Source organism: Chlorocebus sabaeus, chromosome 21 (assembly GCF_047675955.1).
Source record: "Chlorocebus sabaeus isolate Y175 chromosome 21, mChlSab1.0.hap1, whole genome shotgun sequence".
Taxonomy (NCBI): Eukaryota; Metazoa; Chordata; class Mammalia; order Primates; family Cercopithecidae; genus Chlorocebus; species Chlorocebus sabaeus.
This window is the reverse complement of record NC_132924.1, coordinates 62,063,913-62,091,117: the sequence shown is the minus strand read 5'-3', so window position 1 is coordinate 62,091,117 and position 27,205 is coordinate 62,063,913. Positions and strand designations below refer to the sequence as shown.

Here is a 27,205-nt window from a genome sequence, read left to right as displayed (position 1 = left end):
GGATTTATCTACCGTTGGTCTTTGATGTTGGTGACCTTTGGGTGGGGTCTCTGAGTGGACATCCTTTTTGTTGATGTTGATGCTATTCCTTTCTCTTTGTTAGTTTTCCTTCTAACAGTCAGATGCCTCTGCTTCAGGTCTGATGGAGTTTGCTGGAGGTCCAATCTAGACCCTGTTTGCTGGGTATCACCAGCCGAGGCTGCACAACAGCAAAGATTGCTGCCTGTTCCTTCCTCTGGAAACTTCATCTCAGAAGGGCACCCACCAGATGCCAGCCACAGTTATCCTGTATGAGTGTCTGTTGGCCCCCACTAAGAGGTGTCTCCTAGTTAGGATTACATGGGGTTCAGGGACCCACTTGAGGAGGCAGTCTGTCCCTTATCAGAGCTTGAACACTGTGCTGGGAGATCCACTGCTCTCTTTAGAGCTGTCAGGCAGGGATGTTTAAGTCTGCTAAAGCTGTGCCCACTGCCACACCGTTCCCTGGTTGCTCTGTCCCAGGGAGATGGGGGTTTTATCTCTAAGTCCCTGACTTGGGGCAACTGCCTTTCTTTCAGAGATGCCCTGCCCAGAGAGGAAGAATCTAGAGGAGTCTGGCCACAGTGGCCTTCGGCCTGGCCTTACTGAACTGCAGTGGGCTCTGCCCATTTCAACCTTCCCGGCAGCTTTGTTGACACTGTGAGGGTAAAACCACCTACTCAAGCCTCAGCAAAGGCGATGCCCCTCCCCCCACCTAGCTTAAGCTTCCCAGGTCGACTTTAGACTGCTAAGCTGGCAACGAGAATTTCAAGCCAGTGGATCTTAGCTTGCTGGGCACCATGGAGGTGAGACCTGCTCAGCCAGACCACTTGGATCCCTGGCTTCAGCCCCCTTTCCAAGGGAGTGAACGGTTCTGTCTCCCTGGGATTCCAGGTGCCACTGGGGTATGAAAAATAAACTGCTGCAGCTAGCTCGGTGTCTATCCAAATGGCTGCCCAGTTTTGTGCTTGAAACCCAAGGCCCTGGTGGCCTAGGCACTGGCGGGAATCTCCTGGTCTTTCGGTTGTGAACACCGTGGTAAAATAACAGTATCTGGGCCAGAGTGCACCGTTCCTCCTGGTACAATCTCTCATGGCTTCCCTTGTCTGGGGGAGGGAAATCCCTCGACCCATTGTGCTTCCTGGGTGAGGGATTTCCTACCTGGGTTTGGCTAGCCCTCTGTGGGCTGCACCACCTGTCCAACCAGTCCCAGTGAGATGAACCGGGTACCTAAGTTGGAAATGCCGAAATCACTTGCCTTCTGTGTCAATCTCGCTGGGAGCTGCAGATGGGAGCTGTTCCTATTTGGCCATCTTGCCAGCAAATCCTGTCTGCTGCCTATTTGTTCTCTGCCCTGTTGTGATAAGAAGGGGCACTTTATTATGCTTTTTTTTTGTTTGTTTGTTTTGGTGGAAAGGTTAATTTCCACTGGATTCTGAATTGGGCAGAAAATGGAGACAGTAACACTTTTTGCATAACGCCATTTTCCATCCCCTGCAGCAGTGTAAAGGATTGATCGATTAATACCCATGGGAAGCATGGGAAAGCAAGGGAACCTTATAGACATGGGTGTTACTTTTTTATAGTGCTGAGAGGATGTAACAATGGCTGATAAGCATCAAAGGAAGACCCTCTTTCCTTAAGGGTCACCATGATTTTTGTCATACTTTTATCATTATTTTTAAAAAAATATTAGTTATCTTTTATAAGCTCCAAGAGTAGAGTTGAAAAGGAAGGAGAACATGATAAAAGTATGGCATTGCAGCTACTGTTTTAATGAGGAAAGCATTGTTTTTTGGAAATACTGTGTTAGAAACTATTTTAAAATACCATGCCTTCCCAACTGTATACATCTATACGCTCTTCACATACAGGCCATTATATATTAGAAGCCTTGACGGAAATCAAGGAACCAAGAATGCCTTGACCTCAGTGGCCATCATGCTAATGTAACTGGCTGATTGTTCTTTTTTCTTCAGATAGTGGCACTTTAAAATTCACGCAAAATATAAAGAATGTGATTTTATTTATAGTGGTATATTTTAAGAGGGTGTTTGACAGAGTTTTTAAATTTGTTTCAGACATATATTGAGTGCCCACTTTTCCTAGGACTAGTCCCTGTGTAGTGTTTAATACTGTCATTGATATGACAAACCTTCCCTCCCCTATTCCTGCCACCTCCCCTAACCCAGCTGTGCTCCTCAGTAGCTGCAATTCTTGGGAGTACTACGGGAGATTTCCTGTCTTGCTGGACCAATTTAGAAGGGATTTCATTGAGTTGTGCTGTCATAAGCTGATCTTAAAGAGGGCATATTTTCAGAAACTCGTATTTAGGTTAAGGTCCTCTCTACATTCCACAAATTGCTCCAAATTTACCTCTTTTCATCACCATAAAAATCTATATCCCATGATAGGCAGGCCTAATCTGGGAGATGTGGGAGGAGGGTGCAAACCTGCAAATGAGAGTTTCACTTCAGTTTTTAGATACTTGTTCTTGGGGTGTGGTGGGTGTCTCATCTTGGCATTACTTCCTCTTCTGGGGAGTGGAAAATTCCCAGATTAGAACCAAGACCCATTGATAGGTTGTTACCATGTGTGATGTTTGGATCCATACCTCTGTGCAGCACCTAGATCTATTTTATAACCAAGTTACCTATCAATGATGCATTACCTTAGTGTGGCTGTAATAGTGCTGTCAATGCTGGGTGATAAAGCTTGTTCTGGAGATCAAAGGCAAAATAAAAATTAGCCCAGTCAGGTTTGACTTTAAATCCTTATTTAATGGGGCCACGTGGCTCTGATTGAATCCTTCCTCTTTCACCCTCATATCCACTCTCACAGTTACAGTGTAATGTACTGGAGAAGTGATTCTCCATTATGGTTTTCCTCATTCAGGGGGTACTCAGCAATCTTAAGCAAGGAGTTATGTGTGAGGGTTAAAACCAATTTTCAATGAAGTCAGTATGAAGCTATGGACATTCTTACTGGATATCATGGTATCATTACAGTGAACACTGAGGTATACTCATGAAGTTTATAAAAATGCAGTTCAGACACCCATGCTTGCTTTTGCGAGTGGGGTTTCAATAGAAGACAGACTGAAGCGTGTTTAATATTTCCTCCGTGCGGGTGAGAGTTAGGACTCTGTGGGAATATTCCACCAGTATAATAGTAACAAAGAAAATCATTTTCAATTCTGATCATCTTGGTTTGAATTCCAGTTCTTCCAGTAACTATAAGATTTTAGATGAGTTACTTTATTTTTTCAGTCTGTAAATTATTCATGTTCAAATGGGGATAGTAATAGAACCAACCTTATGGTGGTGTCATAGAGATTAAGTTTATGTAATGCATGTAAAATGATTAGCTTAAGGCCTGGTATGTAATCACTTCATATTAGCTAGTTGTTGTTATTATTATTACACAGACAATGAACTAGAGCTGTCAAGGGTTAAGACCACCTTTATGGCAGAGTGGCAAACATTGTTCAGCCGGAACATTGTGTACACGTTTCATTATCCATGTCAATGTTCCCCTCCGCTGGCCCAGATAATTGACGGTTCTCTATACTTTTATTCGTTTTTTTTTAAAAAAAGTATTGACATCATCTCATTAAATTTCACATCTCTATGCAGTTAGTGTCTGTTAGAAATTGCTGATTAGCCTTGTATTTCCACGTCTCTAAAGTGGTATCTCAAGGCTACACTCTTAAGTAGGGAAGTCATAAGCAGAGAATAGTTGTCCCATAAAGCTGTTTCTCATCTGTCCACACATCTGACATCAAAAAGCCAAAGATAATGTTTGAGGTTGACTACACCTTGGTTTGATCCTGCATCTTTATTTAAATGTGATGATTTAATAAAGTTGCAAGGAAAAAAAGACAAAGGCCTCAACTTCAATTATAAAAAATCTCTCTTTCTGAATTATTCTTTTTTTATTCGTTTGATAGGAAGAATTTTATTATTGACCTCTTTAAAGATTTGGCATTTGGATTCCTTATTTTTATATATTATAATTATAGACCAGACCATTTCTGCATACTTAATATAGGAGACTCACTTTATAAGACTCTAACTGTCAAAGTGGAGACTGTCTCTTGGATGCATCCTATTCCATAGGCCTGTTCTTTTGTAGACTAGGAAAAGTTTTAGATAGGAATTACATGCTTTTGATTCTTCCTATGGAGTCAGCATGATTGATTTGTAAGTTACAGAGTATTTCCACAATGTCTACCTATCAGTTTCACAGGGCAAATAATGTTGATCGTTTTACCACAAAATATGGGAAAATATTAATTTTCTGCCATTGTAGTGTTAACAGAATATAGAATACAACCACAGCAGTTAATGCATCCAAATCCAGTTAATTAGATAGACTACTTTGTACCACTAGCATCTTCCTTTACTAAATCTTTCTTGTGAATGAATGATTTTCATTAAAAAAATTTTGTTTTCTAATTTCTTCAGTACAGTTTTTTCAAGTAGTAAGTTTAATATGGTCTGTCTTAAAAACAATTACATTAACTCTTTTATACAAAGCTATCTATGTAGAGTGAATATATCATTTCTTGAAAATTATTTGTGCCTTTCCAGAAAGAGAAAATTTTGGCTTCCTATTCTCTTGCCAAGTGGTGACTGTGTCTTATACTTAAAGTAGTCATTAGCAGTTTATCTCCTAATAAGAATAAAAAGGTAATTTTCCACTGCTACGTTTTTAACTTAGATTGGATTCATTCTTAAAGGAGCACAAAAGCAAACACACAGACCTCTCATTCTGATTTTAAATAATTTAGAGTGGAACTGTGAACACAATATTTTCCCCATTGAAGATCATTTTATACTGAAGTTTAATATAGATTTTTAAATTTCTATTTAAAACTTAGGCTCAGGAGGGTGATGGTAAAGTGTGACATTCACAAGCTGTTTCCTGGTGATGAAAAATGCATGAGAACATAACCCACACAGGACTAGTCAGGCGACTTTGAATGTAATTTTCCATTAAATTTTACTTGATTTAACTCAACACATGGTTTGTATCTTACAAATTTCTTGAAGGAAAAAATAGGTGGTCCTAAGGGAATATAATGCTTAAAGAGCTCATCATTGTAATCATAGTTTAAATTACATGGAACCGAGTTAAATTCCTAAAAAAGTATCTTATACCTTGCCCCCCTTCTTCTCCTCCCTCCGTTCCTTTCTATATTATTTTTTGAAATATCTTTGTCCTTCATATATATATATATACACACACATATATATATTTATATTTTATGCTATCTGCATAAATATATATATGGGGGGGGGGGGGGAGAGAGAGTGTGTGTGTGTTATGGACTGCATGCTGTTCCCTTAAAATTCCTATGTTGATGTCCCAGCCCCCAGTACCTGAAAATGTAACTGTATTTGAAGGTAAGGTTTTAAAAGAGGTGACTAAATTAAATTTTGGTCATTGGGTGTGACCGTAATATAACATGACTGGTGTCGTTGCAAGAAGTGTAGAGACACCAGGGATCCCGTCAGCCAGAGGGAAGGCCATGTGAGGACACATGAGAAGGTGGCCATCTGCAAAACAAGGAGAGAGGACTCAGGAGAAACAAACCCTGCCAAAACCTTGATCTTGGACTTCTAGCTTCCAAAACTGTGAAAAAATAAATTATTGTTGTTGAAGCCACCAAGTATGTGGTGTTTTGTTATGACACCTCTAGCAATCCATACATATGTATAAAATAAACCCTTGTTATTTGGTTAGGATTTTTTCTTTAAACACTGTTAATTTGTGTTGCTAGTTTTGTTTTCTCGTACTGAGTGCTAGCAAAATTTGTGCTGCTAGTTTTGTTTTCGCATACTGAATGCTAAAAGGGAGCAGATTACTTAGATGGCTTTACTTTAAGGAAAAATATTTAATTGAAATTCAGTGTATGGTCTTGGGCAAATCGGTGTTTCTGGGAAGTTTTCATTTTTATATATTTGTATTAGAGTAAATGATGCCTACAGTGTTATGTAGCTCTAGGAGCTCTGATTTTGTGAAGGCAGGAATTCTATTTTTGATCTATATTTCATTATAAAATTAGTAATCATGGAGCTTGAGGAGGAATTGACCCCATTTTGAATGCTTGGTCAGGAAATGGGTTACTGTTGTGTCCAGCAGTGCAGATTGAGTACTTGACCTTGGAAGCTTTCTTGCAGCACTTACTAATTTTCCAGCAGTTCTCTCAGCATTTGCCACAGTCATTCTTCCATTGAAGGTGCCACTGTCTAGAGATAGGCTGGATTAATAGTTGGGACTCTCAAAGATGAATTTGTTTCTTCTCTTTTTATTGGCATTAATGATGAGTAACAGTAGTTGCCTGATAATACCTCCTCAGTCTACACAGCTTTAGGTAACCTTGTGCTGTATACACCTGGATAAATCTGACTTTAGATTTTCAAAAATCTATTTAGTTCCACACATAAATTAAGTTCGTTTTCATTACACAGAATGAGGAAACAACCTCATGGAAGTTTATGTGTAGTGGGTTGACTTCAATCATTGAGCCTTTACTCTATTTACAGGTGAATTGGATAGTAGAAAATTTTAATATATGCCTGTTTTCTACAATCTCTGTGGCTTTAATTTGAAGCCCCTAACGTTTGGACATATTTAGAGATATATTTGTTATTGTAAGGATTAACATAATAGGTTCCTATTTTAAGGAAGAGATTAGTATCTAAAGCACAAATACTCGTTAATAACTGCCAAATAGTGGAAGGTGGGTGGTTTCCTGTCTTGTTCTTGCATTTAAAATAATGGATCAAATATTTCACCATTTAATATGAGGTTTGTTACAGGTTTCTATAAAAATAATACTGAATTTGGAACCTTTCCTTTGTTACTAGATTACATAATTTTATGATTTTATTTCAGATACACAGTATACTGAATTTTAAAAATTATTTTTCAGGATTTTTCTTTTATGTAGGGAAATATATTAGTAAATTTTTTGAGGTTGAATCATTTTTGAATTAATGAGATAAATCTCATTTGGCCATAGTATATTATTCTTGTAGCACATTTGCAGAAATTAATTTTTAAAAATTTTCTTAGAATTTTTGCTCCTATGTTTGTGATACTTGGCCTTTTGTTTAATTAGTTAGTTAATTTTGGTAATAGGGTTTTGCTGATTAGAAGCATTTTATATTTTTATACTATCTGCTTCATACAACTTAGTATATCTGTTTCTTAAATTTTAGTAGAAGTTGCCCTTAGAAGATTATATTTTTAAGATTAACTCTTTAAATTTATTCTGTTTATTGTGTCTTAGTTTTTGTATTTTGCTGAGGTCAATTTGGGTAATTAATTTTTTCTAGAAAGTATGTACTAAATTTTGAATATTTTGGTATAAAGCTGTTCATAGTATTCCAGGTTAATTAATGACAACAAAAACATTCGTTCTTAAACTGAGTTATGTTCTCTTTGTATTTCCAGTGTTTATTTAGTTCTCTTTTTAATGAGACTTTCCAGATAATTATCTGTTTTAATGGTCTTTACAAATAGCATTTGGTTGTATTAATCATGTTTACAATACTTTTGTCTTATATTTTACAAATATCTTTCATTGTCTTTATTAATCTCATCCTACTGTGTTCTTTGTTGCTTCTTTTCTAGCTGCCATTAAAAGTCTAAATCATACTGCTTTATTGTTTTCTATTATATGCATATATTTAAATTTTCTTTTATGTGTTGATTTGGCTACATGCCATAGGTCTTAAATGGTCATGCTCTCATTGTTATATATTTATGAATTTTAAGTTTTGATTTTTTTAAACCCATGTTGTTAAACTATTCAGCTTTAATTTTTTTATTTCAACAAGATAACATTTGTTGTATATATTTAAGATACATAGATTGAGCATCCCCTATCTGAAATGCTTGGCACAGAGGTATTTTGGCTTTAAGATTTTTTTGGATTCTGGAATATACATGAGATATCTTAGGAAGGGGACCCCAAGTCTAAACATGAAATTCACTCGTGTTTCATATATAGCTTATATGCATAGTCTGAATGTAATTGTATACAATATTTTAAATAATTTTGTGCACCTGTCACATGAGGTCAGGTGTGGAATTTTTCACTTGTGGCATCATGCTGGTGTTCAAAAAGTTTCAGATTTTTGGAACATTTTGGTTTTAAGGTTTTTGGATTAGGGATTCTAACCTATATAGCGTGGTGTTATGGGATACATGTAGATAGTAAAATGATTACTGTAGTGAAGCAAATTAACATATCTATCATCTCATATAGTTACCCATTTTTTGTTGTTGTGGCAAGAACAGCTAAAATCTACTCATTTAGCAGGAATCCCAAATACAGTACGGTTTTGTTAATTATAGTCTTAATTTCTAATTTAATTGCATTGTGTTCAGAAAAAGCAACTTGAAATGTTTTTGCAGTTTTCAATATTGAGATCATCTTTGTGACAGTCTATGATCATTTTTTGGTGATTTTAAATGTGTGCTTGAAAGAATATAAATATATGAATATGTATATTAATTAAGCCATTGTTTCTAATATTTGAGCCCCATAGATCCCTTAATTATTAGTTACTTGCTTGCTCTGTCAATGTGTATGCTTGTCTTTCATTATCACCAACAGTTTCTCGCTTTATTGCTACCAACAATTGTTTGAAACATTTCAAAACTATGTTATTTGGCCTTTACTAGTTTACTAGTTTATTAGACTTCTTGGTGGATTTTTAACATTCATTTTTTATGGGAGATACTAATTTAATCTATTTATTGTTTTGTAAATTCTGTCTTGTCTGCTATCAATACTACTATTGGTATTATTTTAAAAAATGCTTATTGAGCTATATTTTTCCTTTACTTCTTTATTTTCAGATTTACTCTCATTAAATCTCTTCTTAATAGCATATTGCTATATTTTCTTTGTTTCTTTAATCGGAGAGCTTTTCCTTTAATAGGGGAAGTTGATTCATTTATGTTTATTGTAATCATTGATATGTTTGGACTTTATTCTTATTTTATAAAATTTATTCTTATTTTATAAAATTCTTATTTTATAAAACTTTGCATGCTTTCTTACTGAATATGCCTCCTCCTCTAACCTCTCACTCCTTACCCTCTTTCTCTTTCATTGCATTTTTTCCCCATTCCTCCCTCCCCAATTTGTTTGGGATTTGTACACCTTATTTATATCAATTTACGATTCCCTTTGAAAGGTTAAGAGACATTCTAAAAGGTATGCATTTGGAATTTCAATCTGTATCTGCAATATATTCTGATTTATTCAAGAAAGCTCAGTGTGGTTTTATTTCTTCTTTCCTGCTCTTCCTTGCCTTGTCCCCGCATCACTCCAGCTACATCTTACATTGAGATAATTTTATATCTAGATTTTTTTCTGTGGGTAGTAAAATTGTTGTGTTTCCATATTTCACTTGAGGGACTGTCTTGAGTATAGTTTTAATTATGCAAAATTATTTTTCCTTTTAATTTTGAAAATATTGCTTAACTGTCTTTTTGCAGCTATTACAATCTGTGACAATACGTTTGCCGAATAAATTTTCTATTTAGATGCAACCTCTCCCTGAAGTTTTCTGGGAGAATTCTGTTCAGCCATTGAGCTTATTACTTTTTTAGCCTCTGGGGTTCAAGCAATTCTCCTGCCTCAGCCTCCCCAGTAGCTGGGACTACAGATGTGCACCACCACGCCCAGCTAATTTTTGTATTTTTAGTAGAGATGGGGTTTCACCATGTTGGGCAGGATGGTCTCGATCTCCTGACCTCGTGATCCGCCTGCCTCTGCGTCTCAAAATGCTGGGATTACAGGTGTGAACCACTGCGCCTGGCCTATTTAAAGTTATCCTTACCTTTGCAATGTCAACTTGCCTTCCAAGGTTTTAGCTTATCTGCCCACTGAATTTTATCCTTCTCTTTTAGGATGTTGATTTTCCTAAAATGATTTGTGATTTTTGGTTGTATACTCATATTTGTACTTGAGAATCACTGTCAGCTTATTTTATTTTCTGTAAATTGTCTCTGCTGATTGTGTGAAAGGGATTACAGCTTGGAGGATGGGGAGACATTGCTTTTTCTCTGGGTGTTGGCTACTTGAGTCCTTGCTCTGCTCAGATACCACACTCTAAGCTGTCTCCTGCGCAGATGCCTCTGCAGCTTGCTTGGGAGGACACTGCAGTCTCAACTGTTTATGTGTTGAGTGGTCTCATGTTCACTTAGAGGTTCCTGCTTCTTTTCTTTAATAGTCTTCTCCTACATGGTCAGGCTTTTCCCTGACGTTTTGATTCTGATTACCTTCTTTCAGAATTCTTCAAAATTTCTGATTAGATATTGGCACTCTGTTTTCTGTTTCTAATTCTGATTTATTATTTTTGAAAAATAACTTTTCAGTCATGATGGGGTATTTTGGGTGGGAAAGAAGTAAGAAACGTATATTCAACTGGCCGCATAAAATCCTAATAAATAGCAGGAGTCAGAATCGTTGCCCACATGTGTGTTTTTTGGTAAGTGGTACAGGAGTATACTCAAAAGTAGTGTTCAAGCCCAACTTCAAGAATACAAGTTCTAAACTTCTGAAGTTGGTTATTTATGAAGTACTACAAATATTAGCCACCTTTTATGAATTATGTATATGTATATATATTTATATTGGAATAAATCTCTTTAATAAGATATTTTTCATTCCTTGTGTAATTATCATTTTCTGATATGCTTTGGTATTACCCTTTTATTTAATAGCAACAGTATAATAATAGATCATTTCTTACTGAAATAGAAGGTGAATGCTTCTCCACCACGGAGGACAACACTCCCCTTTTCTTGCTCCATAGTTATTTAAAGTTAGGGTGGGAGTTGAGCACAGTAAGAGTGATGAGGTCACTCCCTCTTAGCATGTTTTTTGGTCCTGTTGGGATGTGACCTGTCTTAAGGAAGAGTTATTTGGTGGCAGCTATGCCTTAAGGATTGATTTATGTGTGTGTAAGAGAGTTCCATTTTGTATTAGTGATAGCTGGGTGATAACATCTTCTGATTATCTGTTTGAATTATCACTAAAAGGTATCAGAGGAGTACCTTTATATGGCTGAATATTATACCATCATGATTTACAACGGGATACAGTAAATATTTTCGGCTTTGTCACCCATGTGATCCGTATTGGAACTACAGCTCTGTTGTAGTTTGAAAACCATGAAAAAATATACAAGTGAATGACCACGACTGTGTTTCAGTAAAACTTTATGAACACTAAAATTTAATTTTCATATTATTTTCACATATCATGATATTTTATTCTTATTTTGCTTTGTTTCCTTCAACCATTAAAAAAGTAAAAACTATTCTAAACTTATGGGATATACAAAAACAGGTAGTGGGATGGATTTGACCCATGGGCCACAGTTTACCAGCTCATAATTTAGAAGATGGTATAATGACATGTAAAGTATTCACAATTTATTGAATAAAAAAGGGAGGGTCAGGTTAAAAAACAGTAGATATAGCTGCAATTTCATTTATGTAAGAAAGCAATCATCAGCTTACAGATAGCACTGGAAGAGCAACTATCAAAATATTAACAGTGGTTCCCTGGTTAGATTATGGGAATAATTTCATTCTACATTGTGTTTATTTGCATTTTTTGAGTTTTGTACCCTGTTTATTATGTTGTTTTGAAAAATAAATATGTATGCCAGAAAAAACAGTTATTTAAAAAGTGACAGAGAATCTGTACATTCTCAGCAAAATCATGGTATTTGTTGTTAATTAATTTGATATAATCTGTTTTGCTTACCCTGTGCTTCATTTTTAGCCAACAAGTCCCAAATTTGGAAAAGCTGACTCATATGAAAAGCTGGAAAAACTAGGGGAAGGATCTTATGCTACAGTATACAAAGGGAAAAGCAAGTAAGTTCATTATTTTTGGAATATTTCACATGTGCAGTGTATCAGTCCTCTTATTACTAAATAGCATTTTATTTAATTCTTATTTAGTATACAATAGATTTTCCTCCCTCAGGGTATCTTTTTTTTTTCTTTTGGCAAGTATATAAAACTCATTGGAATTGGTGTACTCTGCTAGTAAACAGTTTTTCAGACTGTTCAATTTACTTTTCTGTTTAACACTCCTCCCCACAACATTGTTTTCTCTTTCTTTCAAAGGGGTTGGAACCGTCTAATGAGAATTCATTTCCAGGTGAATTATGTGATTAATTTCTCATAGAGATTTAGTGTTGGGAATAGGAGTATTGATTTGACAATGCCAAATGTATTGGCCATTCTTGGGGTCTTTTTAAATTAAGCTTTTACTCCATCTTTCAGAAGTCTCTTACTTAAAAAAAAAGGCCAACTTTTCTTTTTCTTTCTGTCTGCTTTGGCATCATGCTGCATATATTTTCATATAGAGAAACAACTCTCGCCTCCTTTTCTTCTTTCTCTCCATTGTTCTCTGGCAGTCAGGGCACAGATTTGGATTCTTAAAAAGCTTGTCCTCATGTGTTTCTGATTGACCTCCTTCCTCTCTGTTATTGATTAAAGACAGAGTTAGTGACATGTAGTTGTAGGTAAATTAATGCTATCTCTGCAACAACCACAGAAGTCACAAGCTTTGTTTTAACTTTATAACTCTACCAAATGATGTTGCAAAATAATTTTCTATACCGGCCCTGTTACCTCTTTTTAAAATCTTTATAGAAGATAGGATTTTTTTTTTTTTTTTCTCTGAGACAGCATTTCGCCCTGTTGCCCAGGCTGGAGTACAGTGGCCTGATAACGGCTCATTGCATTCTCAACCTCCTGGGCTCAAACAGTCCTCTTGCCTTAGCCTCCTGAGTAGCAGGGACTACAAGCATATGCCATCATGTCTGGCTATTTTTTAAAAAATTCTTTTGTAGAAACAGAATTTTCTTGTGTTGCCCAGGCTGGTTTTAAACTCCTGGGCTTAAGTGATCCTCTGACCTTGGACTTCCAAAGTGTTGGGATTACAGGCATGAACCACTGCACCCAACCAGATTAGGACATTGTAACTTAAGTAATTAGAAGATGTAGAAGAGAACAATTCTCTGAAGGATCATTCTAAAGACATAGTTGGAAATTTTGATTATGTGCTAATTTAGGTTATCTTAGGATTTTCAGGAGTGTGGTCTTATACCTGTTTGTTCATGTTTCTTAAGTTTAGAAGATGAAATATTCCTTATCAAGAAAGATATGTAAGGCAAAAAAACTGTGAAGTCAAAAGCAGTAGTATTAATTTTGAGAGTTATAAAAAAAGTTTGCAAAAATTGTGCAGGGAGCCGTCTTCATTCCACACCCAGGCAGACTGGAGCACCCGCTTGCCTGGTTCTGCATCCTGAACTGCTCCACCCCCTCTGTCCAGAGATCCTGGTATAGCGGAGCCCTCTTCATTCCATGCCCAGGCAGATCTCCAGGCATTCAAAGCTCCTGCTCACTTCACCTGGATTGGCAGCCTGAGTTGCCCCACCCTTCGTTTGCAGACATCCAGGTGCAGGAGGGGCCCTTTCTGCTTCACATCCAGGCAGATCTCCAGGCAGTTAGAGCACCTGCTCACCTGATTCAGCATCCTGAGTCACTCACTGTTTCCTGTGCAGAGACCATGGTGCAGCTGGGCCTTCTGTGCTCCACACCCAGGCACATCTCCAGGCATTTGGAGCACCAGTTCACCTGGAATGGCAGTCTAAGCTGCCTCACCCTTTCTACACAAAAACTCTGCTGTAGTAGGGTCCTCTTTCCTCCATGCCCTGGCAAATCTCCAGGGTTCTGGAATGCTTACGCTCCTGGATTAGGAGTTTAGGCTGCCTCCACGTCCTCTGCATAGGCTTGGGGCTGCGGATGTTTCCCAGCTTCATGCTTAGGCACACCTCTGGGTGCTTGATGGTTTTCCACTGGATTCTCCAGTGCTGGTGCTTGTTGCCTGTCATCAGGGGATGACCATCTTGCCTCCTGCCCCCCAGGACTGAGAAGGGAATTCAGAACACTGTGGACTCCACAGATCAGCCCATTGCCTAAGGCAACAGAGAGCATCTCCCCATAAATAAGGATCAAGTATATATCCAGCCACGTTGGCTGCAGTAGGTTCTTACCCATAAGTGCCATCCACTGGCTGTGGGTCAAACCGAACAGCCCTATATAAAAGCTGCTGATAGAAATGCATAGGGCTATAGAAGCAAAGCCAAAAGATCCTACCCAGCATCCTCTGCAGTCACAACACAGAGGGACTGGGGAGAAGGGAAAGGGAAAGGAAAAAAAACCCCAAAAAACCATCAATAATATTACAGAGAAAGAAAGAAAAAGAAAAAATCCAATCTGTACAAAAATAATTACAAAAATTATAGTGTCAGTATCTCCAGATGAGAAAAAACCAGCATAAGAATTCTGTGTTATTGTGAAAAATCTGAATGTCATGACACCACTGAAGGATCACAGTAACTCTCCAGCAATAATTCATGACCAAAGTGGAAACTCAGAAATGACAGATAAATAATTCAAAGCATGAATTACAAGGAAACTCAGTGAGATCCAAGACATGATTCAAAATCTACACAAAGAAACTTCTAAATCAATCCAGGAAATGAAGAAAGAGATCTAACATCTTAAAAGGAAATCAGTCAGCATTTGTAGAATTGAAAAGCTCACTTAAGGAATTTCAGTACAATTGAGGCCAGACACAGTGACACGCCTGTAATCCCAGCACTTTGGGAGGCCAAGGCGAGCAGATCATCTGAGGTCAGGAGTTTGAAACCAGCCTGGACAATATGATGAAACCCCGTCTCTACTAAAAATACAAAAATTAGCTGGGTGGGGTGGTGCATGCCTATAATCTCAGCTACTCCAGAGGCTGAGGCATGAGAATAGCTTGAACTTGGGAGACGGAGGTTGCAGTGAGCCGAGATCATGCCACTGCACTCCAGCCTGGGCAACAGAGCAAGACTGTCTCAAAAAAAAAAAAAAAAAAAAGAGAAAAGAAAACAGTTGAAAGCTTCAATAGTTTAGACCAAGTGGAAGAAATAATTTCAGAGCTTGAAGACCAATCTTTTTAACTAACCCAGACAAAAATAACCATGTTTTTAAATTAACAGTCTTTGAGAAATATGGGATAATGTAAAGTGATCAAACCTACAAATTATTGGCATTCCTGAGTGAGACAGAGAAAAGGTAAACAACCTGGAAAACATATTTGAGGGAATAATCCCAGAAAAATCCCCTAATCTTGCTAGAGAGGTAGATATCCAGATTCAAAAAGTCTAGAGAACATGTGTGAGATACTATGTAAAATGAACATCACCAAGACATACTCACCAAGATATCTTAAGGTCAATGCTAAAGAAAAAATGTTACAGAGAAAAAGGCAAGATCACATATAAAAGGAACACAATTAAGCTAACAGTGGATTTCTCAGCAGAAACCTTACAAGCCAGGAGAGTTTGGGGGCCTGTTTTCAGCATTCTTAAAGAAAAGAAATCTCAGCCAAGAATTTCATATCCCACAAAGCTAAGCCTCATAAGCAAAGGAGAAATAAAATGTTTTCCAGACAAGCAAGCACTAAGGGAATTTCTTACCACTAGATCAGCCTTACAAGAGATCCTTAAGGGTGTTCTAAACATGCAAATGTAAGAACAATACCCACTACCACAAAAACACACATAAGCACATGACCCACAGATTCTGTAAAGCCACCACAAAATAAAAACTGTAATGCAACTAAGTAACAACTTCATGATAGGCTCAAAACACTATATATCAATATTAACTTTGAATATAGACTGACTAAACCTCACACTTTTAAAGGGCACAGAATTGTAAGTTGGATTAAGAAAAAAAAACAAACAAGACTTATCTCTCTGCTGCTTTCAAGAGACCCATCTCACATGTGATTACACCAGTAGGCTCAGAGTAAAGGATTGGAGAAAGATTTATCACTCAAATGGAAAACAAACAAGAGCAGGAGTCACTATTTTTATATCAGATAAAAGACTTTAAGCCAACAACAATAAAATAGAAGAAAGAAGGGCGTTACATAATGATAAAGCGTTCAATTCAACGAGAAGACTTAACTATCCTAAATTTTTATGCATGCAACAATGGAACAACCAAATTCCTGAAACAATTACTTGTAGACCTACAAAAGGACTTAGCCACACAGTAATAGTAGGGGCTTCAACAACCCACTGACAGCATTAGACAGATCATCAAGGCAGAAAACTAACAAGGAAATTCTGTACTTAAATTCTACCCCTGACCAACTGGACCTAATAGGCATCTACAGAATACGCCACCTCCATTAACCACAGAATATACGTTCTTCTTATTTGCATTTAGGACAGATGACCACATACTCAGTCATAAAGCAGATCTCAATAAATTAAAAAAAAAAAGTCATACTATTCATACTGTTAGACCAGAGTGGAATAAAAATAGGAATCAATACCAAGAAGATTTCCCCAAACTTTGCAATTACGTGGAAATTAAACAACTTGCTCCTGAATGACTTTTGATACAACTAAAGCAGAAGTCAAAAAATTCTTAGACATAAATGGAAACAGAGACAAATCATACCAAAATCTCTGGGATACAGGAAAAGCAGTGTTAAGAGGAAAGTTTACAGCACTAAATGCCTACTTAAAATAGTTAGAAAGATCTTAACTTAACTAACATCACATCTAGAGGAACTAGTAAAACAAGAACAACCTAACCCCAAAACCAGAAGAAAAAAAGACATAACTAAAATCAGTGCAGAACTGACTGGAATTGAGACCTAAAAATATATTAAAAATCGTTGAAACCAAAAGTTGGTTCTTTGAAAGGGTAAAGATCAATAGAACACTAACTAAAGAAAGAGAGAAGATCCAAATTAGCACAATGAGAAATGGCAAAGGTGACATTACAACTGATCCCATGGAAATACAAAAGATTGTCAGAGACTATTAGGAACAACTCTGTGTATACAAAGTAGAAAATCTAGAGGAAATTGGTAAATTTCTGGAACACGTAACCTCCCAAGATTGAATCAGGAAGAAATGGAAACTCTGAACAGACCAATATCAAGTTCCACAATTGAATTAGTAGTAAAAACCTACCAACCAAAAAAAGCCCAGGACTAGATTGATTCATAGCCAAGTTCTACCAGAAGTACAGAAAAGAGACGGTATCAATTCTACTGAAACTATTGCAAAAAACTGAGAAAGATGGACGCTGCCCTATCATCAAGGATGATGAAGCCAGCATCATCCTGATATGAACAACTAGACACAAAAATCCTCAACAAAATACCAGCAAACCAAATCCAGCAGCGCATCAAAAAGATAATTCACCACAATCAAGTAGGCTTCATTCTGGAGATGCAAGATTGGTTCAGAATTCACAAATCAATACATGTGTTTCACCACACAGCAGAATTAAGAACAAAAACCATTTGATCATCTCAGTCAATTTGCAAAAAGCCTTTGATAAAATCCAATATCCCTTCATGATAAAGACCCTCAATAAGCTAGGCACTGAAGGAACATAGCTCAAAATAATAAGAGCCACCTATGACAGACCTACAGCTGGCATCATACTGAACTGACAACAGCTGGAAGCATTCCCCTAGAGAACTGGAAAAAGACAAGGATACCCACTCTCGCTACTCCTATTAAAACGTAGTACCAGAAGTACTAGCCAGAGCAATCAGGCAAGAGAAAGAAATAAAAGGCATCCAAATAAGAAAACAAGTCAAATTATCCATCTTTGCTGACAATATGATTCTATACTTGGGAAACCCTAAAGATTCTGCCAAAAAGCTCCTAGAATTGAAGAATGACTTCAGTACAGTTTCAAGCCTCCTAGTCACATGTAGTACTTAAGTTCCTCCAAGTGGAGATGAAAGCCATTGCCTACTCACCTGCTTTAAGAGATGACAGGCTATCTGGCTTTGCTTGCATTAAGGTGGCTAAGTCAGGCTGAAGAATAACAGCCACATGTCACATTGCAGGACTTGAGAGCTAAGTTTGGAGTGTCCCTATAATGCTACATAATTTAAATAGCCGACTAATTGTTGGAATACCTGTTCCAATTCTCCTCACCATTCTCCCATAAATGTGTGCATCCCAACTGCCGTCTTTAAACATAATCTTTAGCATCCTCCCCAAGAACAGCTGTCATTATCTTGCAGTGAAGCTGTCTGGCATTTGTAGAGATACTTGTGATTTTCAGTTTGTGAGCATTTTACACATATGTGTTGGTTTACAGGTGTCATGTTTGGATTTTACCATAAGCCTCATTGTATTAGTTTGCTAGGGCTTGCAATAACAATGTCCCACAATCTAGGTGGGTTAAACTACACGTATATTCTCAGTTCTAGAGGCTAGAAGTCTGAAATCAAGGTGTCTGCAGGGTGGGTTCCTTCTGAGGGTTGTTAGGGAGAATCTGTTCCATGCCTCTCTCCTAGCTTCTGGTGGTGTGCTGGCAATCTTGGGCTTTCCTGGCTTCCAGGTGCCTCACCCCTGTTGTTGCCTTCTTCTCTACATGGCATTCTTCCAGTGTGTATATGTGTGTGTGGGTGTGTGTGTGTCTGTCTGTCTCTGTGTCCAAGTTTTTCCCTTCTGTCAGGACGTGAGTTATATTTGATTAAGGTCCACCCTAATGACTTCATTTTGATTGCCTCCATAAAGGCCTCATTTCAAAAAAAATTGTGTTCTGAGGTGCTGAGGTGCTTGGGGTCAGAACCTCAACATACCTTTTTGAACAGTTCAATCCATAACACTTACTAGTGTCAAACCTCACTAACTTGGCATTTCCTTCATGACAGTGTTGTTCTTTTTCTGCCTGTAATATGTGTCATTCATCCTTTACTGATTGGTTCTTTTTAAAGCAATATAAGCAAAGGATATTTGTTACCCCCATCAAGAGATTTGTGTAATTTTTTTTTTTTTTTAGACAGGGCCTCACTCTGTCACCTAGGCTGGAGTCCAGTAGTGCGTGCAATCTTGGTTCACTGCAACCTCTGCCTCCCAGGCTCAGGCGATCTTCCCGCCTCAGCCCCCACAAGTAGCTGGGACTACAGACAGATGCCACCACACCCAGCTAATTTTTGTATTTTTTTGGTCGAGACGAGGTTTTGCCATGTTGCCAAGACTGGTCTTGAACTCCTGAGCTAAAGTGATCCACCCACCTCAGCTTCCCAAAATGTTGGGATTACAGACATGAGCAACCATGCCCAGCTGGTGTGTGTAATTCTTGATTGTGGAGTAGTTGCTATTAGGCATAGTTTAGAAACTTGAGGAATAGAAAGGGTTTTTAATTATTCTTGATTCTTTTGGATCTCTTATCCATGTAGGAACACACACACTGGGGAGAAGTTAACTGAGATTCCTATATAGGTAGTCTGCTTTATAGTGAGCTTGGCTTCTAACAGATGGCTGGTTGACCCTGTTCACATCAACATACAAAACTCACAAATATGCCTTTTTTTTTTTTTGAGACCGAGTTTCGCTCTTGTTTCCCAGGCCGGAGTGCAGTGGTGCGACGTTGGCTCACTGCAACCTCCACCTCCTGTGTTCAAGCGATTCTCCTGCCTCTGCCTCTGCCTCTGCCTCTGCCTCCCGAGTAGCTGAGATTACAGGCATGTGCCACCATGTCTGGCCAATTTTTTTGTATTCTTAATAGAGACGGGATTTCTCCATGTTGGTCAAGCTGGTCTCAAACTCCTGACCTCAGGTGATCCGCCCGCCTGGGCCTCTCAAAGTGCTGGGATTACAGGCGTGAGCCACCGTACCCGGCCACAAATATGCTTTTAAGAAAAAACTTTGAACTTACCACGTTCTCATATTTGAGTAGAAAGTTTTTGGTTTTTGATCAGTGTTCTCCAGATTTCTTCTGTCTCTCTATCTCTTTGTCTTTCACTGTCTTTTTGTCTCTCCCTCTCTTTCTTTCTCTCTGCTTTTATGTTTAGATGGGGGGTGGCAATTATCATTCTGACTGCTAATCTCTCTTCTGGTTTGGTTTTCTGATTATGTTCTCTCTTCTAAATTCCTGTAGCATTTAATATAAGATTAAAAATTATGCATTATATAATACTTTGAAAAATTAAAATATATGGCATTTTAAAATGCCTTTAATTCAGCACCTTGAAATCATCTTTTTACCTCTCAGTTTACCAAGGACTTCTGTGTATTCAGGGACGTGTTAATATTTTTTGAACTTATTCAACTAATGATGAATATTCATTGTATTGTTTATAATTATGCCTTTTTTGTGCTGCCAGTGGAAAAGAGGTGACTCAGATGAGGATTCTGCCCTCGGGAAACTTAATCTTGAAGGGCAATGGTACAAATACATAAGTAATTCTATATAAATGAAGATGTATTAATACTAGATTCAATATAAGCTAGAATGTAGTAAGAAAGACCCAAGTAACGCAGTGGCTCATGCCTGCAATCCCAGCACTTTGCAAGGGCAAGGCAAGTGGATCACCTGAGGCCAGGAGTTCGAGACCAGGCTGTCCAACATGGTGAAACCCCGTCTCTACTAAAAATACAAAAGTCAGCTGGGTGTGGTGGCATACACTTATAATCCCAGCTACTCAGAAGGCTGAGGCATGAGAATCACTTGAACCTGGGAGGCAGAGGTTGCAGTGAGTTGAGAACGCACCATTGCACTCCAGCCTGGGTGACAGAGTGCGACTCTGTCTAAGAAAAAAAAAATGCCCAGGTAAAATGGTGTGGGGTTTCAAAAGGAGTGAAGAGAGATGATGTCGACTAAAGTATTTTAAATGTGTTCTCTCCAGTGGTCACTGATGGAGTTTAGAAGCCACATCTTTGTGTGCTTTCAAATCAAGCCTCCCTCATCACTATGTGTCTTTGTGGAATCCTTGGCACTGTTGCCTTTTGAGGCTTGCTCCTTCTCCCCAAGCAAATATATTGAGATTTTCACTCATTGGTTATCAGACTCTCCACTAAATTTGTTGAACTCTGAGAGTCATAAAGTAAAAGTAAACAGATTCACTTTGATTATTGTGGTAGTTTTGGTTAGACAAAAGTGTTTTGTTTGAGTATTGAAGTGGAATTGGCTTTAAGCAATATAATCTGGGAGGATTGGTGGTTTGATTATGCATGGGCACCCATGAATACCTGGTTGTTACAAATAAGAGCTACTACCTCCCACAACCTCAAGACCTAATGTTGAGACATAGTGGGGCCCATATTCTCCTCAATGTACTTTGATCTGCTGGTAGATCACACCTGAGTCCCCCAGGTTCTGCACCCTACCTCAAGTGAGTAGGTATGAGTCTTTGCTCTCCCTGGGACGGGGTCCCCTCTTTTCGTTGCTACTGAATCTAGGGGGTATGCGAGTCTGTAGCTGCTTTTGATTTTCTCAGACTTCACATACCATTTAGAGGAAAAACAGCTTGCTCTTTGTTTTGCTTCTAGAACTGGAGTATTCAGACTAAGTTGTCCCACAGATGATCCTGATCTCTGGTCACTTTCTCTATTTATGTTTAGTTCCTGTTGAGGTGAAGATGCCAAAGCCTTACTTCTGCAGGAGCCTGCTAAGGAAAAGCCTGCCCACACTGGTTTGTGCCAGCCATAAATTGTTATCTCAGAGGTCAATGAGAACAATGAAGGAATTTGCTCACTTTATATAACATGAGATTTATGAGATTGAAAGTGCCAATCTTTTAGCATTTCATCCTGCCAATTTGTACTGAATAATTGAACTTGAATTAAATGACGTCATAAATTGAGAGACTACACCAAACCAAGACTGAAATATACTAAATACAGTTCAAAGAGCTCTTCAAATCCCCAGGAGAAATAGGGGGAAGAAATGCTATTAATTAAAACAAGCAGAAGTGCAAGAAGAAAGGCAGCAGCAGTTAACCACCTTTTCAGAATATGTGAAATTAAAGGTGCAGTTCTTACTGCTTGCACTGAAGGTCAACTTCATTGAAACACTATCAGGAGGGGTTTGAAGAGTTCTAGAAGTCAGTAATCCCCAGATGGAAAACACTAGACTCCTGGTTCATTGAAGCTGCCATCTTAAGTATTGACACCTAGACTGTCATGTGGACTTCAGAGTCCTGAGAGGTTAGCTGCCCACAAGTGGGAGCTTCCTGCAAAGAGACACTGGTCTGATTACGTTTTACAAGCTCTGCTGTAGGATGCTGCCAAGGCCCACTCTGTTTCTCATTAGATCTGCTCTGACTTCTTTTAGACTTTGGACTCATGGGCCAAAGCTTATTATTACAGCTCGCTTCAAAGATCAAGCCTGTAATCACACTGTTTAATCAAAGGTATGAAAATAACATCACAGTATAATACAATCAGTGTTAGTTTTATACTTTAATGAACAAAATACAGCGTTACAATGTATAACAGGAGAAACTGAGGGAAGAAAAGCTAACAGAGTAAATGCAGTTTGCTATGTGGGATTTTCCGATCTGTGTTCCTTCAGATCTGTGTATAGGTGGAAGTTTGAAAAGTAGGGTTCCTATTCTTACCTAGTCCAAGGAGGATAATATAGCCCACCCACCAACATCTGCTAATTTTATTTTATTTTTAAACCCTAAAGCCTACTCAAATTGCAGATTCATCCTTGACTTCCTTTAGAAGAAGAATGCAGACATTAGAGTCTGGTTCATTGGTACAGCTGGTTTCATTTAGCTTGCAGCAGATAAACAAACAGTGCTTAATCTTTTTGATGAAAGTGACAGTGGGGATATTGTTTAAGCAAGAAGATGATTTTAATTATTAGACTAAATTGTACTGGAATAACTTTCCTATTAGACAGTGTTTAAACGTATTGGCTGCTCTTAGCCATGTGTATTATCAGGGTTCTTTGATCATTTGGACAGGAGACCCTCAATATAATCAGTGATATTTGCTGTTGTTAGCATTGTAGTCATGTGTCAGCTATGCCCATCTGGTGGAAATGGAGGCATTCTTTGGAATTTTTTTCTTTAAAGAGTTAGTGTAGAAATGTTCAATTACTGAAATAATTGAAAGTCATAATGTGAGGACTCCTGAAACCTCTCTCCCAAAGTGGTTTTTGAGGTGGACTCGGGGAAGGATATGACTGACTGCAGGTTAAAGCATACCCGTGTTCCTGAGGTGCTTTATTGTTACTGTCATCCTTTTGTTTAAACCAGGACGGTAGGGAAGCAGCATTTCTAGTCTAAACCAGTGGTTCTAAACTAAGGATAATTTTGTTTGCCAGGATATATTTGATGGTGTCTGGAGACATTTTTGGCCTTCACAACTTGAGGAGTGGTGGTGTCACTGGCAAGTAGTGGGTAGAGGACAGAGATGCAGGGAAATATCCTCCGAATGAACAGGACAGTCTTCTGCAACAAAGAATTATTCGGCCCAAAATGACATTAGTGCTGAGATTGAGAAACCCTGGTCTTAACAAGAAATGCATGGAGGCAGTGTCTATTTAAAATAGGGCATTCCTTTTGAGGTTGTAGTAACTCTACTGTGTTCTGTGGGCTGAGTGGGCCAGGCAATAGGTGTGTAGTGGTGAACAAAACTGATGTAGTGGTGAACAGAACTGACAGGGCCCCAATTTTTATTAAGCATGTTATCCGGTTGGAGAGACAGAAATTAATTAAGTCAGCAGACACGTCTGTAATTGTAAATTATGTAAAGGAAAAGAGAGCTGAGGAAGAACTAAGACAGAGAGTAGTGGGTTATGTGTATTTGCATAAGAGAGGGGTATGGGTAGTAAATATATCTTAGATGGATAGAAATGGAAGCCTTGTTGAGGAGAGGACGTTTATGCATAGATCTGAAGGAGGAGATGTCACCAAGCAGGTAAAGAGCAGGCACAAGAGTGTTTCATGCCAGGCCCTGAGGTGAGAAAGAGCTTGGTTTGTTTTACACCAAATGAAGGAGCTAATTTTATTTTAATTTTTGAGGTGTGGTAGGACCCATAGTTTTCTCATTTTACTGGGATCTGCTGGTGGGTCACACCTGAGTCCCCCCAGGGTTTGGCACCCTCCCTCAAGTTTAGTAGGTATGAATTTTTGCTCTCTCTGGGATAGGGTCCTCTCCTTTCCTTCCTACTGAATCAAGGGGGTATGTGAAAAGTGAGAGAGCACAAAAACAATGAACAGATAAGTTACAAACGACAGATATTAATACAGGTATATCAAAATCACTTAAAATGTAATTGGTCTAAATACACCAATTAAAAGACAGAGATTGTCAGGATGGATAAAAAAATAAGACCCAACTATATTTTATCTACGAACTATCCTTTAAATATAAAGATGCCGATTAAAAGCAAAAAGATAGGGAAATATATGCCATGTTAATACAAATTAAAAGATAGCTGGAAGGCCGGGTGTGGTGGCTTATCCCTATAATCCCAGCACTTTGGGAGGCTGAGGCGGGCAGATTACTTGAGATCAGGAGTTCGAGACCAGCCTGGGCAACATGGGGAAACCCTGTCTCTAACAAAAAATACAAAAATTAGCCAGCCATGGTGGCGCATGTACCTGTAGTCCCAGATACTCAAGAGGCTGAGGCACGAGAATCGCTTGAACCTGGAGACAGAGGTTGCAGTGAGCCGAGATCCTGCCCCACCGCACTCCAGCCTGGGCAACAGAGTGAGACACTGTCTTAAAAAATTAACATAGCTGCAGTAGCTGTGTTAATTTCAGACAAAGCAAGTACTTCTGATGATTCAGAAGAACATCAAGGTTAAAGAGAGGCATTACATAATGATAAAGAGCTCAGTTCTCCAAGAAGACAACCGACTTTATTGTGTACACACCAAACAACAGAGTGTCAAAATACGTGAGGCAAAAATTGATAGAACCGAAAGGTGAAATGGACAAATCCACTGTGGTGGTTGTGACTTCAACACCCCTTTGTCAGTAATTGATAGATCAAACAGGCAGAAATATCACTAAGGATTAGATGATCTCATCAGTACTGCCAAAATAAACAGAGTGGAAGCTGCCAATATTTCAAGGCCTGGGCCCAAAACTGGCACAGCGCTGCTTTCACCTACTCTTGATCAAGTGTTCAAAGAGACCAGATTCAAGAGTAGGAGACGTAGACTACACCTCTTAATGAGGAGCATCAATGAATCTGGGGGCCATGTTTTAAAACCCCATATAGAGTTTGGTTTTTATTCTAGTCTGAATTAAATCTGTGCTCTCATCTTTGTACAGAGTTCTCTCAGCTATCCTTTCTGAACATGTATTCACTGACTCCTTTATGGGTTAATTTCATTAGATTTTAGATCTCTCCTTGAGAAGAATAAAGACACAGGGTGGGGAACATCACACACTGGGGACTGTTGTGGGGTGGGGGGATGGGAGAGGGATAGCATTAGGAGAAATACCTAATGTAAACCACGAGTTAATGGGTGCAGCAAACCAACAGGGCACATGTATAAATATGTAACAAACCTGCACGTTGTGCACATGTACCCTAGAACTTTGTATGTGTGTATATATATATACTCATATATGTGTGTGTGTGTGTATATATGTGTGTATATATATATATAAAAGATTCTGTTTAGTGTAAATGGCTTTGTATAGAGGGGGACCTTCTGTCCTAGTGTACCTGGCACAGTTCTGGTTTATGCTTGTCATTTTTGTGTGATTAATAGTGCTCTTTTTACTCTGAATACTGTCCCATTTGGATGATAAATTATATGATCATATTATATAATGTTTTATTTTTCTGGAAACTTGGTAAAATATTTTGCCCAAAACCAAAATTTGATTAAAGTATGTTATTGTGGGATCCAACTGAGTATTTAGAGGCATTAATGTCAGTGAATCTGTGGGAGCATTTTTGAATAGTTTATGAGTGCTATTGAATCTGTAATGCAGATTTGTGAATTGATTTTGAAAGTTTCATGGGAGGTTAATGAACTTTATGTACAGTTCTTAGATGGCAAGGTATGGCAATTAGACATGATTTTTATGAAATAAGAACTAATCAATCTAAAATTCAAATGACCTACTCAGATCCCTTACTACTCATAACATAAATGTTAGGCTTAGAGTAATTCAGGATAGCTGAAATGCTGGAAATGTGAAAGAATCAACAAGCTGGGGTTTGGGTGAAATTAGGTGCTGTTAGAGCTCAAAGCTAACAGGTTGCAGTGTCAGTGAGTTTTAGTTAAATGCTCTGAGTCTATTTAGCACTGGCTTGTACAAAAGAAGTCTACTATACCACTAGTAGGAATTATAACAATGGAGAGATGGCAGGTACCTTAAAAATCTAGGACTGCAATTTGCATAGAGTAATTCAGTGCAAGATTGTATGGTAGACACTCTTGATGTTGGGGAGGTTATCAGACAGAAAGGAAATTATTTTAAAGATTTCAGGCGTAAGACTTTTTTTTTATGCTTAATGGTTGATTCTTGAGCAAATATGTTTTCCCTTCCTTCTAGAGTTCTGAGGAAACAGACATAACATTTCCCTGTATAAACAAATTCTTTGAAATTTCAAAAGATAATTCTGTCTCTAGTTCAGAATGGTCTCTTTGGGATTGTTGTGTTTTCAACTATCTCTGTTTTCAGGGATTTAAAGCAATGATCCTAGAGATCTGCAAGCATTGTCTGAGCTGAGGGAAAATTGTAAACATCAGGCACTTTGGTTAATAGTTGAAAGACCTGTTGTAACCCAACAGAGAATAACATAGAAGTCATTCCTAATTGGCCTGATGGATGAGACAGGAGAGTGAATTCTGACGGCTTAGCAGTCAGCATAGGTATTGACAAGACAAGTCCCTGAGGAAGCAAAAGAGGAACCAAGGGCTTTTGTTGTGTGTCTGGTCAAACCTCTTAGGAGAAAGAAGAGGGAAATTGAGATATTGAGAAACCAAATAAGTAGTGTTACAAATGAGGCCTATTGGGAATCCTGAAGGAAGGCAAATTCCTAATGAGAAAGCAACGGTCTAGGTTAAACAGTGACTTTTTATTAAAAAAAAAAAAAGTTAATTTTTTTAATTTCTTGTTCTTGGGAAGATTTCTCTGCTAAGTGCTGGAGAGTTAAGGGCACCTGGAACTGTGCCCAAAGTAGAGCATAAAGGATTATTAAATTAAAAGAATGTGTATCATCTCAGTGAAATAGAAGGGATGAAATAACAGACTATCAATATTTAGAGCTGGGCAAAGAGAGAAACAAAGAACAGAGGAGAGATTGTCTAGAGAGGTGGC

General features: G+C 38.2%; 1 protein-coding gene across 3 annotated transcripts in view; it reads left to right on the top strand.

Moving 5' to 3' along the window:
• CDK14 (cyclin dependent kinase 14) overlaps positions 1 to 27,205 on the top strand; it is a 589,453-nt gene that overhangs the window by 136,547 nt on the left and 425,701 nt on the right. For all 3 annotated transcript variants that reach the window (XM_007982225.3, XM_007982233.3, XM_007982232.3), the window contains one exon: positions 11,840 to 11,934. In XM_007982225.3, coding sequence (XP_007980416.1) covers positions 11,840 to 11,934 — 95 coding nt within the window. The remainder of the gene's footprint in view (positions 1 to 11,839; positions 11,935 to 27,205) is intronic.